The sequence below is a fragment of the Apium graveolens genome, chromosome 4 (genome assembly GCF_009905375.1).
Source record: "Apium graveolens cultivar Ventura chromosome 4, ASM990537v1, whole genome shotgun sequence".
In the NCBI taxonomy this organism is placed as follows: Eukaryota; Viridiplantae; Streptophyta; class Magnoliopsida; order Apiales; family Apiaceae; genus Apium; species Apium graveolens.
The window spans coordinates 147204807-147219286 of NC_133650.1; the positions used below are offsets into that span (position 1 = coordinate 147204807).

Genomic DNA, 14480 nt, shown 5'->3' on the forward strand with positions numbered 1-14480 from the left:
TTTCTAGTTTCAGCTCTCATTGGTACATGAGGGCCTCTCTTTATGCAATCTACATAGGCCTCATCTTGAGAAAGAAAATGAAGATGCATCTTTACCTTCCAGTGATGGTAATTATCTTTGTCCAGAAAAGGAATCTTGACCCCAACATCCTTCTTGTTCATCTTGCTGTTTGTTGTGATCTTTAAACTCTTTGTTCTTCAAGAGCTTGCTCTGATACCAATTTTTAGTCCCTAACAATGCAACAAGAATTACAGAAGGGGGGTTGAATGGAATTCTTGAACCTTTTTCAGAAATATAAAATGTTCTAACTTAAGATATATATGTGACAGTGTTTTGATTTGCAAAGTGTGGAATAACAAGTTAAATATGAATCAAAACACAAAGTAATAAAAACACAAGTCTTTAAAACTTTCTGGTGGATTAGAAAGTATCCACCAGAGATATATATATATATCGAGAGAAATCTGTGAAGCTTGAATAGCTCACAACTACTTACAAAATAAGAACAACTAAACTTACAGAGAAATGCTAAGAATACAGCTTACAAATGTTTCTCTGAGAATTTACTTGCTTAGTCTTCTTGTTGTTCTAATTGCTACTCTTGGTTTATATACCACCAAGATTACACAGTAATAAGACAGGATAATAAAACAAAACCTATCAAGTCTAATACTATGCTACTTCATTACTCTGTTCCAGCATCTTTGAATATATTCATAATAGCATGGAAATGGCAATGCTTCTTTGTTCTCAAAAACCCAGTTGAATAGGCTTCCACATTCCTTTTACATACACTCGACGCATGTGACTGTGTTGTCACTGTCAACAGATGTTTGAATTGATTATCCGTCGGGTACATGACTATCCGTTGGGTTGCCTTGTTGATCATCCGTGGAGTAGCATTGTTGATCATCCGTCGGGTAGCTTTCTGGCACTTGACTTTATTTCATTTATGCAGAATTACAAGACATCATCTATGTACAATTAATCAACCTATTCTGCACATCTAATTAAAGTCAACATGACTTATATGCTACTACAGAATATAAATAAAGGTGTTTGCAGAAATGTGCTATATGACTTATTGTTACATAAGATACTCACTCGATGGATAATAAATCATCATCCGTCGGGACTATATTGAGTCATCCGTCGGGACTATATTCCTTATCCGCCGAGTGCTACATTTTTCACTAAGTTAAATCTACTAAGGTGTTTTGGTAATGAAATCATCAAGTTCACAATATATTCACAACAAAAACTGAAGGTTAAATAATTAAAAGAAAAGAGGTTGAAAAAGGTTAATTCTATATAACAACACCAACGTCTGGTGTGAATGCTTGCTACAAAAATCTATCAAATACTACTGCCGGATATAAACCAAAACTATGAGATAGATATGCCTAATCTCACTACTACTATGCCTGCCTCTATATACATATATCATATATCATACAATATCCCTGACTATCCCACTCTGTTCCAGAACCCTGGTGGCACTCGATCAATCTCCTGACGGATCATTTCTAAAATCAACTAAGCAAGTCTAACTGCCCGTTGGAACTCTGCATGGGTATGGGTGCCCTCATGTCTCAGCTCTCCCAACTCTCGAGAAGCTCAACGGTATATTTGTCTCAATCTCTCTCTCAAAAAGTAATCTGGCTGCAAAGCTGCTAACGGACCAGTCTCTCGCTGATCAACCAAACCAAGTATTTCTCGACATTGTGCCCTCCAGAACTGCCTTTCCTCACGCATACTAGAAAACTCATGATAAGGAAATGTATGGGGCTCTCCAATCTCTCCCTCTGATCCTCTAGAAGTTACTCTCACAACCTCAGTGATATCCTGCTGAATGATCTATGGCGCTGGATCCATAGGCATCACAGGCTGATCAACCTCATGTTCTCATATGTACTCTACCGGTGCTATCTGAAAGGCCTTGGGAACAGAAGCGTACACTGCTAGAGGGGCTGGGATAAATGCTGATTGTAGCTGGGGCTCCATAACCTGTGGATAGGGGTACTCAGGTGGTAACTGTGGCAGTAGCTGAGGCTCAAAATACTGCAGATAGTCTACCGGATCAGGTATCTCTAGTACTGGTGGCTCAATAGGTACTGGTGGCTCTGATATCACCTGCTCTCTACGCCTACGATCCGATGAAATCTCCATCTAACAACATAGTCAAAACACAGAAAAAGGTTAACTTTCTATTCCTAGAACTTACAGATACTCAACCTATAATCTAACACAATCCTAACAATCCTATTCCTATATTATGTAATCTTCCTATCATATCTTAGTCCAAGTGTTCTTGTTTCAGGGACCAAAACCTACAGCTATGATGCCAAAATATAACGCCCTCCAAATCTGGGGTCTAGATCAGGGGGTTACTTGCCAACTAATAAAATAATTAAACCTGTACAGTAATTAAATAAACATATATCTAACCCCTTTATATTACTACTCAGGATCTTTAAGGTTAAGGTATGAAGACAAGAACACAACCCTACTTTTATTATACTTTCAAATTCAAAATCTTACAAACCTCTCTTTATTACAAACCAACTAACTAAACATGTTTTAAAACTAAGTTCATTTTATTCAAACACACACAACATCTATCCATATTAAACATGTTCTGGAAGGTCAAAGCTCTCTTCCATAATTGGGATTAGCACTTTTGGTGCCAGAGGGTCCCGCCTTTTCACTCGTTTATTTACTAACCTGGTGTGGATGAGCTTCATTCTCAACTTTTAATGAAAGATAAAGTGAGTAACAATGTAAAGGTGAGTCATAATTGCTCAGCAAGTCCGCAATATATATATAGTATCATAAGAAAGTTAAGTGAATCTGATATGAATAGGTAATCAGATTTTATATGTATCTATGCATCTCTGTAAAAGATAAAGAAGGTCGCGGTCGGCAATTATCAATAAACTTATCAATAAACTATATTGGACACAAAACAACATTCACAATAATACCCTGCTGATCAGCCATGATACAGTGCAGATCTATACCTATCTGTATAGATCCAATCGGCTACCAAGGCGCTATGGCCCAATACCAGGGGTCCGGTCCATTCCCAACCCATAGGGTCCAGTCCATCCCTGGCCCTTATCATAACCATCCAGTCCACAGATAAGCATCCGGAACAATCGGTATGCTTTGATATATCCCAACATTAAAATATATCAGGATATAGATAGTGTGTAATCTACTGGAATATGAATAGAGTATTCAACGTATCAAGGGTAATCAGAAGTAAGGTAAAAGAATGATCAAATAACAGTAATTGTGTTTCAGTGAATATGAACAAAGGTTATCAATATTTAGTGTATCAAGAATTTGAATCAAATATAGAACTAAGCATAACAATTCACTATTCTGAATTTAGAATAGGGGAGAAACTTGCCTGGTATGCGATCTACCCCAAGTCTATCACGATATTCTATCACTGGCCTGAACTACCTCGCTGGATTCGTATCTATCAAGGAAAGATACTAATTTAATTGACTTATACTTTAATCGTCTATCAGTTCGAATCCACGCAACTCTTATCGTTTACCCGTACGATCATAACTGACTCGTATAATAATTTACTAGCAATTAAGACTCGACTGACCACATAAATCATCTAGTATATAAGTCAAATAGTCACTCTAGGCTTTAAAATATATTTAGAATTGTGGGCGCTTGCTACAAAAGTCTGGAAAATACTACTGTCGGATATAAACCAAAACTGTGAGATAGATATGCCTAATTTCACTACTAATATGCCTGCATATATATATACATATATCACATATCATACAACATCTCTCACTATCCCACTCTGTCTCAGAACCCTGGTGGCACTCGATCTATCTCCTGACGGATCATCTCTAAAATCGACTGAGCAAGTCTAACTGCCCGATGAAACTCTTAATGGGTATGGGTGCCCTCATGTCTCAGCTCTCCCAACTCTCAAGAAGCTCCACGGTATATATATCTCAATCTCTCTCTCAAAAAGTAATCTGGCTGCAAAGCTGCTAACGGACCAGTCTCTCGCTGATCAACCAAACCAAGTATCTCTCGATATTGTGCCCTCCAGAACTGCCTGTCCTCAAGCATACTAGAAAACTCATGATAAGGAACTGTATGGGGCTCTCCAATCTCTCCCTCTGATGCTCTGGAATTTACTCTCACAACCTCAGCGATATCCTGCTGAATGATCTCTTGCGCTGGATCCATAGGCATCACATGCTGATCAACCTCCTGTTCTCCCATGTACTCTACCGGTGGCATCTGAAAGGCCTCGGGAACAGGAGTGTACACTGCTAGAGGGGATGGAATAAATGCTAGTTGTAGCTGGGGCTCCATAACCTGTGGATAGGGGTACTCAGGTGATAACTGTGGCAGTAGCTGAGGCTCAAAATACTGCAGATAGTCTACCGGATCAGGTATCTCTAGTACTGGTGGCTCAATAGGTATTGGTGGCTCTGATGCTGCCTGCTCTCTATGCCTACGATGTGATATCCAGTATTTTTCAGAATTATTATTATTATTATTAATTGAATATGTTTATGTGCTTTTATGATTTAGAAGGAATAAAATGGTGGATATTTTATTCCTGTTTCGTGGGTTCATGTCTTTAATTGGATTAATGTGCTAACTGATTGCTGGTATTAATATTTTTTAGTATTGTGAAAGTATATAAATACTTTTACTATTTCAAAATTTTATCTAGAAGCCGATTATTTTATCGATATCGGTAAAATTGAGTGTATTTTCCCATCTTGAGAATCGAGTGGCTATGTTACTCGCCTCAATATTTGATCCGTGTTAGAAATATTATTTGGTATTTTACCCGTGTTCACCCGGGTAAAAGGGTGAAGTTTAAAAACAGTTACAATAATATTTTACAGCTATTTTATTATGTGTTAAATGAATTATTGCGTGTTTAATATTATTTAAAAGTGTGTCTGGCCATAAATTAGCATGTGATAGAGTTGTGAGTGGTCCCTAAGGACCAGAGTATTTTTTTATATACTCGTTACATGTTTAAAATGCATTTATACGAATTGATCTGCAATCTGGACTCATATTTATTTGTGTCTTTATCGAGGTACTCGTTTTATCTCGTTTTATGTGCATTTAAATGTATTTTATGTGTTTTCGGGATTTTCTGTTAATTAAGGAATCGTTTAGGTTTTTCAAAAATCAACGAACCGGGACCCCACCGTGACGTCAAAGCCCACAAAATTCGTGTTTTTATTTTTATAGAATCATTCATATTTCAAATACCTAGTATTTTTGCATTTCTGTATTATTCATAATTTTTGGAAAATTTTGATATAAATTTTGTATTTTATTACTTTTAAAAATTATTCCCCGTAATTATTATTTTTGGGCCTAATTATTTTAATTAGGAGATAAAAACACCGTAAATTAATTTTGGGGTATTTATTTTACAATTACTATAAATAGTTGCATAATTTTTATTTATTTTAATAAAATTTCAGAAAAATAGGAAACTGAAGAACAAGAGTTGGGGGTGTTCTTGAACTTCTAAGGATTAATTCATTGATTTCCTAAGATCCTGATCTCCGTTTTTGAAGCTCGAATATCATAATTGAAGCTCTCATCATTCTCTTTCTTTTAGTACATCAACTGCATCAAAGGGTAATTGAATCAAAAAACTCGATTTTGATTGTAATAATCGAGTTTTGGGGATTTTGAATTTGACGAATCGTTTGTATATTTTGACGTTGTATATGAATGGATCGTTTAAATTGCAATTGATTTATGCATATATTGTTATTGTTTGGACTTGAATTGTGGGTCATCGGAAACGACATCGTCATCATCGTTTTCTGATTTTCTGGCCATACCTTTACTCAGTTGTTAATTTTAATTTGTGGGTTGAATTTGTAGGAACTTAAGGATCATTTTGACATAAGTATTGTTATTTTTTGTTATGTTTCAGTCGAGGTTGTAATTTGACCAGAGTTATTACTGGGTTTTTTGGCCGGATGTTGCTCGAAGAGGACGAACAATAGTTCGTTTATGCTTGATGTCTCTTACCCTGAGTTGTTGTTGTAATGTTGTCCAAAATTAGGCTGAAAAACGATGGAAATGGGACTGTTTCAACCCCGTCGTAACATCACCGGATTCTTGGTCGTCGTCGAAATCTGGCAATGTTCCGATAGGGTTCTTGACTCCCAACCCGACCCGTCGGTTTTAATTAAAACCCGGGTTTGATCTGAAAAAGCCCCAAACCCTTCCCAAATTCTTCTTCTATATTTTCTGATTTAAATTTAATTCAAAATTCAATTTCTGTTTTTTTTAAATCATTTCTTTTAATCTTAAAAATTGTTTAGTTATTATTTTAAATTCCAAAAATTATTTACCTAATTATTTTAAATTCCAAAAAAAATTATTTCCTTTAATTGTTTTCAAAAATCTAATTTTATTTAATTATTTATAATTTATTACTTAAATATTTATAAATTTAATTAATTGATTAAATCATTTAATCAATTAATTAAATTTATAAATAGTTAAATAAAATGTAAATTATTTATAATTAACTCAAATAATACTTAAAAATTATTTTAAGCTTTTAAAAATTATACTTTGGTATTTAAAAATCAATTAATATTATTATTAATTGATTTATTCTTGCTTATTCTTATTTTATTCATAATAAATAAACCATTCATCCGTTTAATACAAAATGAACGCGTATAAACTCAGAAAAATATTTCGCGTTCATTAAAAATACTTTTGAAACCCAAATTCTTCTGTTTCGAAAGGTCGCTTGATTTGAAAATCGATTCTGAGTCGCGTAGTGATTAGAAAGTCCTATTTTGACCCGATTTTAGTTTCAAACGTACCGAGTCGAATGTTTTAACGAACCGAGGCATGTGCGATATGAATTATGTGATACGTAAGTTATGTGCTATGTGAATTACGTGTGTACATGGGTCAAGAGTCCTGCTTTTGACTATTATAACTATGTTTGGGCTATCGAATGGGTAGACGATAAGGTTTTGACGATAAGGTTTTGACGCGCAGTTCATCGAGTAATTATCGTTTAAGCGATTAAGTTGTATCTTTTAATTATGGATGTGGATCGCTTGAGTTGATCAGGACTAGACATTTGGAAGAATGAGATGGAATGGTATTGGATATTTGGCTTCTAGCAATCGCAGGAACAACAGATCAGTAAATTGTCAAAAGAAAAGATGGTGATCCCATAAGATGTCAGAATGAGGGGTTGTGTTATTGCGAGTGTGACTAACTACTAAAATCCCAAAGGAAAATATCCCTATCATCACTTATTGTTTAAGTGATATTTATTTTGAATCCTATTATGCAAGTATCACTTTCCCTATTCTAAGTTCAGAATAGATAAATATTTTACATATCGCTGAATTAAATGCTTAATATGCAAGTACTCTATGTTATTCTATATTTATAATAGTTAAATGTTTTTACTTATCAAATTACCGGATTTATAAATGTTTTAGACTTTGAAAAAGATGATTTTGTTGCGAGTTTCCTGCCAAAGTGAATGGGTGAATAAAATTCATAAGGGTGTCGATTATTATGACCCCTCTCAATAAAAGGTTTTAAGATTGGATGAATGCGTAAGTGACCGGGGGGACGGTCAGGCGGAGGGCCATGTAATAAATGAAATATTGTAATACAACTTATGCCACAGGCAGACATATTGCCTTTTTATTTGAGTACTCATGTTTTAGGACATGTTCCTACGAATCATAATCCAGTGCTATCACACGGGCTGATCAGCATGTGATAATATGTCCGTCGGAGAAAGATTCCAATCTAAATTTATATTGCTTTAGGTAATCATATACTGAGTAATTTATCAAGTGTTCTGTTTTGGATAAAAAGATGAAATGTAGTATTGATTCAGTTTTTGATTTATGTTGATACTTAATTTGTTATTAAATATCAAAAGTGGTATTAATAGAGATGATTGATGTTGACTTCAGTATGGGATGTTGTGAGCATCAAAGTTCGTATTGATATCTAATTTGATATTGTCACACCCCAAACCGATAACACACACACTAAATAAATGTGAACCATAAATTACATGTCCAAAAGATGATAATAACACGATTACAAACCCAACAAAAAATATTAACAATCCCGAGATCTTTACAAGTTCAGAGTTTGGAACAGCCCTTCTAACTAATACCACAATTATGTACTGGCGGATATTGCCTATATATATTCTACCTGCGCCCTCAAATGGTCTTCACTCTGCCTACCGGTTGTCTTACGGGAGGTCTGCTTGGTACGAACCATGATTGCTAGTTGTAGAACAGGGTTAAATACAAGAAAATGAGCTAAAATGCTCAGCAAGTACTAACAGTTCTACTATACAAGGCATTATCTCAAAATTACGGGTTCATGAATCTAGGGGTTATAGATGCTTGTAAAAATGACAATAAGAAACATGAAGTTATAATATAAGGACATGGTAGAATCATAGCAATCGAAACATGGCATATGGAATCATGGCATTGTGGCAACATGTTATAATATAAAGGCATGGTAGAATCATAACGACCAAAACATGGTATATGGTATCATGTCATCGGGAAATCATGTTATAATATAAAGACATGGTAGAATCATAATGAACGAAACATGGCATATGGTATCATGGCATTGGGCAATCATGTTATAAATATCAAATCATCAAAATCATTTTAGGACGCTACGGATTACAGCCGGTGATCAGCCGCGAAGTAATCCCGAAGTGCGTTGGGTTCTCAAATATAATGGGATCCCTAGGCTATATGTGAGCCAAACAATAAGTGTAAAAAGGACTTGCGTCTAGTCCAATCCAATAAGTCAAGAAAACATATAACTACAAGAATACACATAACTTAATCATATGCAATTCAAGTAATCCACATAGTAACATAATCACATAATGGCATGGCATATACTACTAGTTATTTATACTATAATATCAGCTAAATACCTAAACACATAAGCAAGTAACACATAAGAACTATTATTGACCTTAACTTAAACCTAAAGATGATGTGCAACACTCAGACTCTTCACCTCTAAGTCCCAAATAAAACGTATACCACTAAAGTTTTTCCTAAGACCACTCGAAGGGTGCTCTCGGGTGTCTTGGTGGAATTAGGATGTCTCCACCTTGGGCCTTCACTTCAAACCACTTCCTACAGGTTGTTAAGACTCTAAACTAACTTCTAAAATTGGTGCGACTCAAAGGCCTCATCCTATAGGCTTACAAAAATCAATACTTACACTAAGGTTCCTGCTAGCACCAGTTTGCACGTCCTGTGCTACTTGGCCGAAATCTCAACTTTTACATGGGGCCTTCTAACAAAACCAATTCCCATGGATTCTTAAGACCTAAACATAACTCTCAGATTTGGTTTCATGCTAAGGTCTCACCTAGTATTCTCTAAACCTCTGCTCAAAGTTGACACTTGTGCAGCCTCCCTCGAATTCATTTTGCCCTGTTTTCACTCACATAAAACTCACTTTTCTCACTCAATTATTAATTCTAATGGTTTGTTAAACTTCCTAAGGATACATTATACTTATTTAAGCCAAGTCCCCGTGAAGTCCTAGCTCAAGGCATGGTTATAATTGACCAAAGTTCAAGCTTACGCGGCCCTGCCCTATTCTGAGTTACTCTCGGAAATGTGTGTGTGCACCTACCTAATTGCTAGTTTTTCAACGAATAAAAGCCACTGGACTCAAGTACAACTCAATTCCTAACTCCAGTAAACTGGGGCCTAGCAAGGCCTTACCAAAACTCAAATAAAATAGCCTATACTTATGGTGAAAAATTCTGCTACATAGTGCCTAGTGTACCTTCTTCCACCTTAACTCCCATTTTAACACCAAAACCAACAATCAAGCCAACAAATCTAACTTACATTGTACACAACCCTATTGACTATCATTTTATGGAAAAATACGAGCATAAACCTAGCCATATAAGCCATTTACCGAGGCAAAAATAGAGAGCATAGCAGAGCAAATTTTACATATGCGATTTTTAAGCCAAATTCCGAACTAAACATACATGGTATCAACTTGATGGCTACTAGATTTTATCATGACTTATCAAGGCACATAGCATACTATCATTTTAGAGCATAAACCGTGGCATGCATTGCACAAAAACTCAAATTTAAGTCACATAGCACATTTATCCAAAATACTACTTATTCTACAACATGCAAGTATAAACTTTAACTTTCAACGTAAAAATCATGGCATGCAAGGATGGAAACTTTGTAAAATACATCTTTAAAAGTCACATGCAAAGTCTCTTTCTTCTTGAAAATAAGTAAAACTATCACACAAATAACAAAAACCATTCGGCTCCTTGGGAGTCATTGCTGAATGCTTGAGGCCAAGATCATGGATTGAAAATAGAAGCAAAGCACTTCATCAAGACCATCTCTTGCACAAGTTTTATGCTCCATATTGAGTTCAACTCTAGATTCATAAGAATCAAAGTTAAACCCTTGGCTTTAGCCACATGCAACTAAGAAACTAACCTCAAATAATGATGTAAAACCAAATGTAGTTGACCCTTGCTTAGAGGAGTTGAAAGGTGTAAGAAAATGGATAAAATGAGGAAGAAAAATGAGAGGGGGGGGTTTAGGCGCGGCCGAGAGGGAGTAGAGAGAGGAGAGAGTGGAGTTATGTATTGGTGAAGAAAATGAGGTGAAATGAGTGTTTAGTCTAGTTTTTGTCTCATTCAAATGGTAGTGGATTTTGCTTTTTACCATTCTATCCTTCACCCACTAATAGCAAGATTTTGCATGCAAGGTTTTATAGGTCATTTAGTTAATCAAATGGAGTTAGTGGAGGGTGAAAGGTCGGTCTTACCCTTGATCTATATTTGGGTGGAATTTGAATGCAAGGGCACACTTGTAATTCTACAACTATTAAAAGTATAATTAAAAAGAATGTGTTTTAGTAATTAAAATATAAATCCATAAATCACAAAATTAATACCATAAATACTATGAGATTTTAGAAGTTTAATAAAATTGATTTCAAAAATTTTGGGGGAAAATAATTTATATTAAAAATAGTTATTCTAATATTATCATACTAATAAATCATGAAAAATTATAATTAACACATTAAAACTCACACAAGCAATTGCAAATAGTTTTACTCTACTCCACAATATTATAATATAATTTATCCGTCTATTCGCAACTTATTCAAATATCACTAAATCGCGAGAATCTCAATTATTACTTAATTGCGTAGTCGCAACTATTCAAATATTATTAAATCGCGCTACTTATTTAATCGCGTAACGAAAATCTTACTCGCGTACAAAAGCTATATGCTTAAAAATATTCCAGCAACATTCGCAATGCCACATGACAAAATTATACACAATATATAACAAATCCGCATAGTCGGCCTTATAACACATAATATTTATGAATAAATACATCGCACTTATAAAATAGCTCAAATATTTACTGGTTGTCACTTCCTCTCCCCCTTATAGGATTCTGTCCTCAGAATCTAGGAGAATAGTTGAGGATACCGGTTCCGCATTTCAGATTCTAACTCCCACGTTGCTTCTTCGACTTTAGGATTCCTCCACAATACTTTCACCAAACTTACTCTCTTGTCAATCCAGTATCTGCACGGGTTGCTCTTCGTATGATAAATCGGCTTGAATTTCCACTGGCTTAATCTCTATCATATGATTGACATCCGGATTATACTTTTTTAGCAATGAGACATGAAATACATTATGCACGTGCTGATATTGTGGCGGCAAGGCTAGATCATAAGAAACCTTCCCTACTTGGTTCAAGATTTCAAAAGGTCCGATGTATCTTGGAGCTAATTTCCCTTTCTTACCTAATCGGGTCAAACCCTTCCATGGTGATACTTTTAGCCATATAACTTCCCTAATTTCGAGTTTCACATCCTTCCGGGCGGGGTCCGCATATTTCCTTTGTCTATCCTGAGCAGCAACGAGTCTCTTCTTGATCACAGTGACGGTTTCCTTCATTTGCTGAATCAATTCAGGTCCAAAAATCTTTCCTTCCCCAACTTCATCCCAACTCGTCGGTGTTCTACACTTTCGCCCATATAAAGCTTCGTATGGTGGCATGCCAACACTTGAATGGTAGCTATTTTTATATGAGAATTCTACAAGTGGTAGATGATCATCCCAACTTCTCGAATAATTAATTGTATAGCTTTGCAACATATCTTCAATGGTTTGGATTGTTCGTTAACTTTGGCCATCGGTTTGTGGATGGTATGCCGTACTCATGTTTAATTTCGTTCTGAGATTTTCTTGAAATTGTCTCCAGAATCTCGAATTGAATTGTGGGTCTCGATCTGAAACTATCGATATAGGTACTCTATGGCGTAACATGATTTCGGGAACATACATATGAACTAGTCTGTCTAACGAAGACTTCTCATTGATTGGAAGAAAATATGCTGACTTCGTAAGGCGGTCAACTATCACCCAAATTGCGTCGGGTCAAGAACGTGTTCGCGGTAAACCCACTAAAAAATCCATGGCAATATTTTTTCACTTCCATTCTGGAATCTTCAATAGTTGAATCAAACCACTTGGTTTCTGATGTTCTGCTTTCACTCTTTGGCATGTGTCACATTTTGAAACCCATTCTGCGATCTCTCTTTTCATGTTCGACCACCAAAAACTCTTCTTCAAATCATGGTACATTTTGGTACTTCCCGGGTGAATCAAAAATCTTCAGTTGTGTGCTTTTTGCAAAATATCCTTCTTCAATTCAGTCACATTTGGAATCCAAATTCTTGTCAAAAATCTCAACACACTTTGTTCATCTTTTTGTGTACATATCTCTTAACCTGTCAACTGACTATTCTCTTGAGTGGTTACTTCATCTTGGTATTTTTTTATCCTCTCTAGTCGTGTTGGTTGAAAAGTAATGGAACAACATATTTTTTTCGCTCCTCCATGATCATAAAGTTCTAATTGTAATTTTTCAACTTCATCAGATAATTCCTTCGGCATTGTTATCATATTTAGCTTTTCCTTCCTACTCAATGCGTCTGCTACCACGTTGGCCTTTCTCAGATGATATTGTATCGAACAATCGTAGTCTTTGATCAATTCCAACCATCGGCGATGTCTCATATTTAGCTCCTTGTGAGTAAAGAGGTACTTCAGACTTTTGTGATCCGTCTATATCTCGCACTTTTTCCCATATAAGTAGTGTCTCCATAGTTTCAAAGCAAACAATATCGCAGCTAATTCTAAGTCATGAGTCAGGTACTTCTGTTCATGTGGTTTAAGTTTTCTTGAAGCATACACTGTCACCTTCATGTGTTGCATCAATACGCATCCAAGTCCTTTATAAGAGGCATCACTTTATATCACAAAATCTCCCTTGTCATCTGGTAATGCTAAAACCGGAGCAGTTACCAATCTTTTCTTTAATTCTTGAAAATTACTATCACACTTCTCCGTCCATTCAAACTTTTCATTCTTCCTTGTCAATTTGGTCAGTGGTACGGCAATCTTCGAAAAATCCTTTACAAATCTTCTGTAGTATCTTGCCAGTCCCATAAAACTTCTCACTTAGGTTGGCGTCTTCGGTCTCTCCCAATTCATCACCGCCTCAGTCTTTTCAGGATCTACCCTAATTCCCTCACTTCCAACAATATGTCCAAGAAATCTTACTTCAGCTAACCAAAACTCAAATTTCGAGAACTTGGCATACAATTTCTCCTTTTTCAATACTTCCAAAGCTATTCTTAGATGTTCCGCGTGATCAGTTTCTGTCTTTGAATATACTAAAATATCATCGATGAAAACTATAACAAACTTGTCCAAGTACTCCTTGAATACACGATTCATTAAATCCATGAAAGCATCCGGTGCATTCGTCAACCCAAAAGCCAGAACGAGAAATTCGTAATGTTCATATCTTGATCGAAAAGTTGTTTTCGGTATGTCTTCAGACTTAATCTTCAATTGGTGGTATCCCGATCGCAAATCAATATTTAAAAAATAAGAGGCTCCTTTGAGTTGGTCAAATAGATCATCAATCCTAGGCAAAGGGTATCTATTCTTAATCGTCAACTTGTTAAATTCTCGATAATCTATACAAAGTCTCATTCCCGTCTTTTTTCTTCACAAACAAAACTGGCACGCCCCACAGTGAAACACTTGTTCTTATAAATCCCTTGTCTAGTAATTCTTGTATTTTCTTTGCTAATTCCTTCATCTCTGTTGGTGTCATCCTATATGGAGCTTTCGAAACAGGTTCGGTGTCGGGTGCAAGATCTATTGTAAACTCAATTTGTCGGCCCGGGGGTAAGCCTGGAAGCTCTTCAAGAAAAAAGTCTAGAAAATCTCTTACTACTGGAATGTCTTCCGGATTAAAAACTTCTCTACTCTTATCGACTACATACGCCAAATA

General features: G+C 35.7%; 1 protein-coding gene across 1 annotated transcript; it reads right to left on the reverse strand.

Moving 5' to 3' along the window:
• Positions 1-11677: 11677 nt before the first annotated feature.
• On the reverse strand, positions 11678-12169 carry LOC141719056 (uncharacterized). Its single transcript, XM_074521440.1, has one exon. It carries the CDS (start codon positions 12167-12169, stop codon positions 11678-11680), a length of 492 nt encoding a protein of 163 aa, XP_074377541.1.
• Between the last annotated feature and the right edge of the window lie 2311 nt (positions 12170-14480).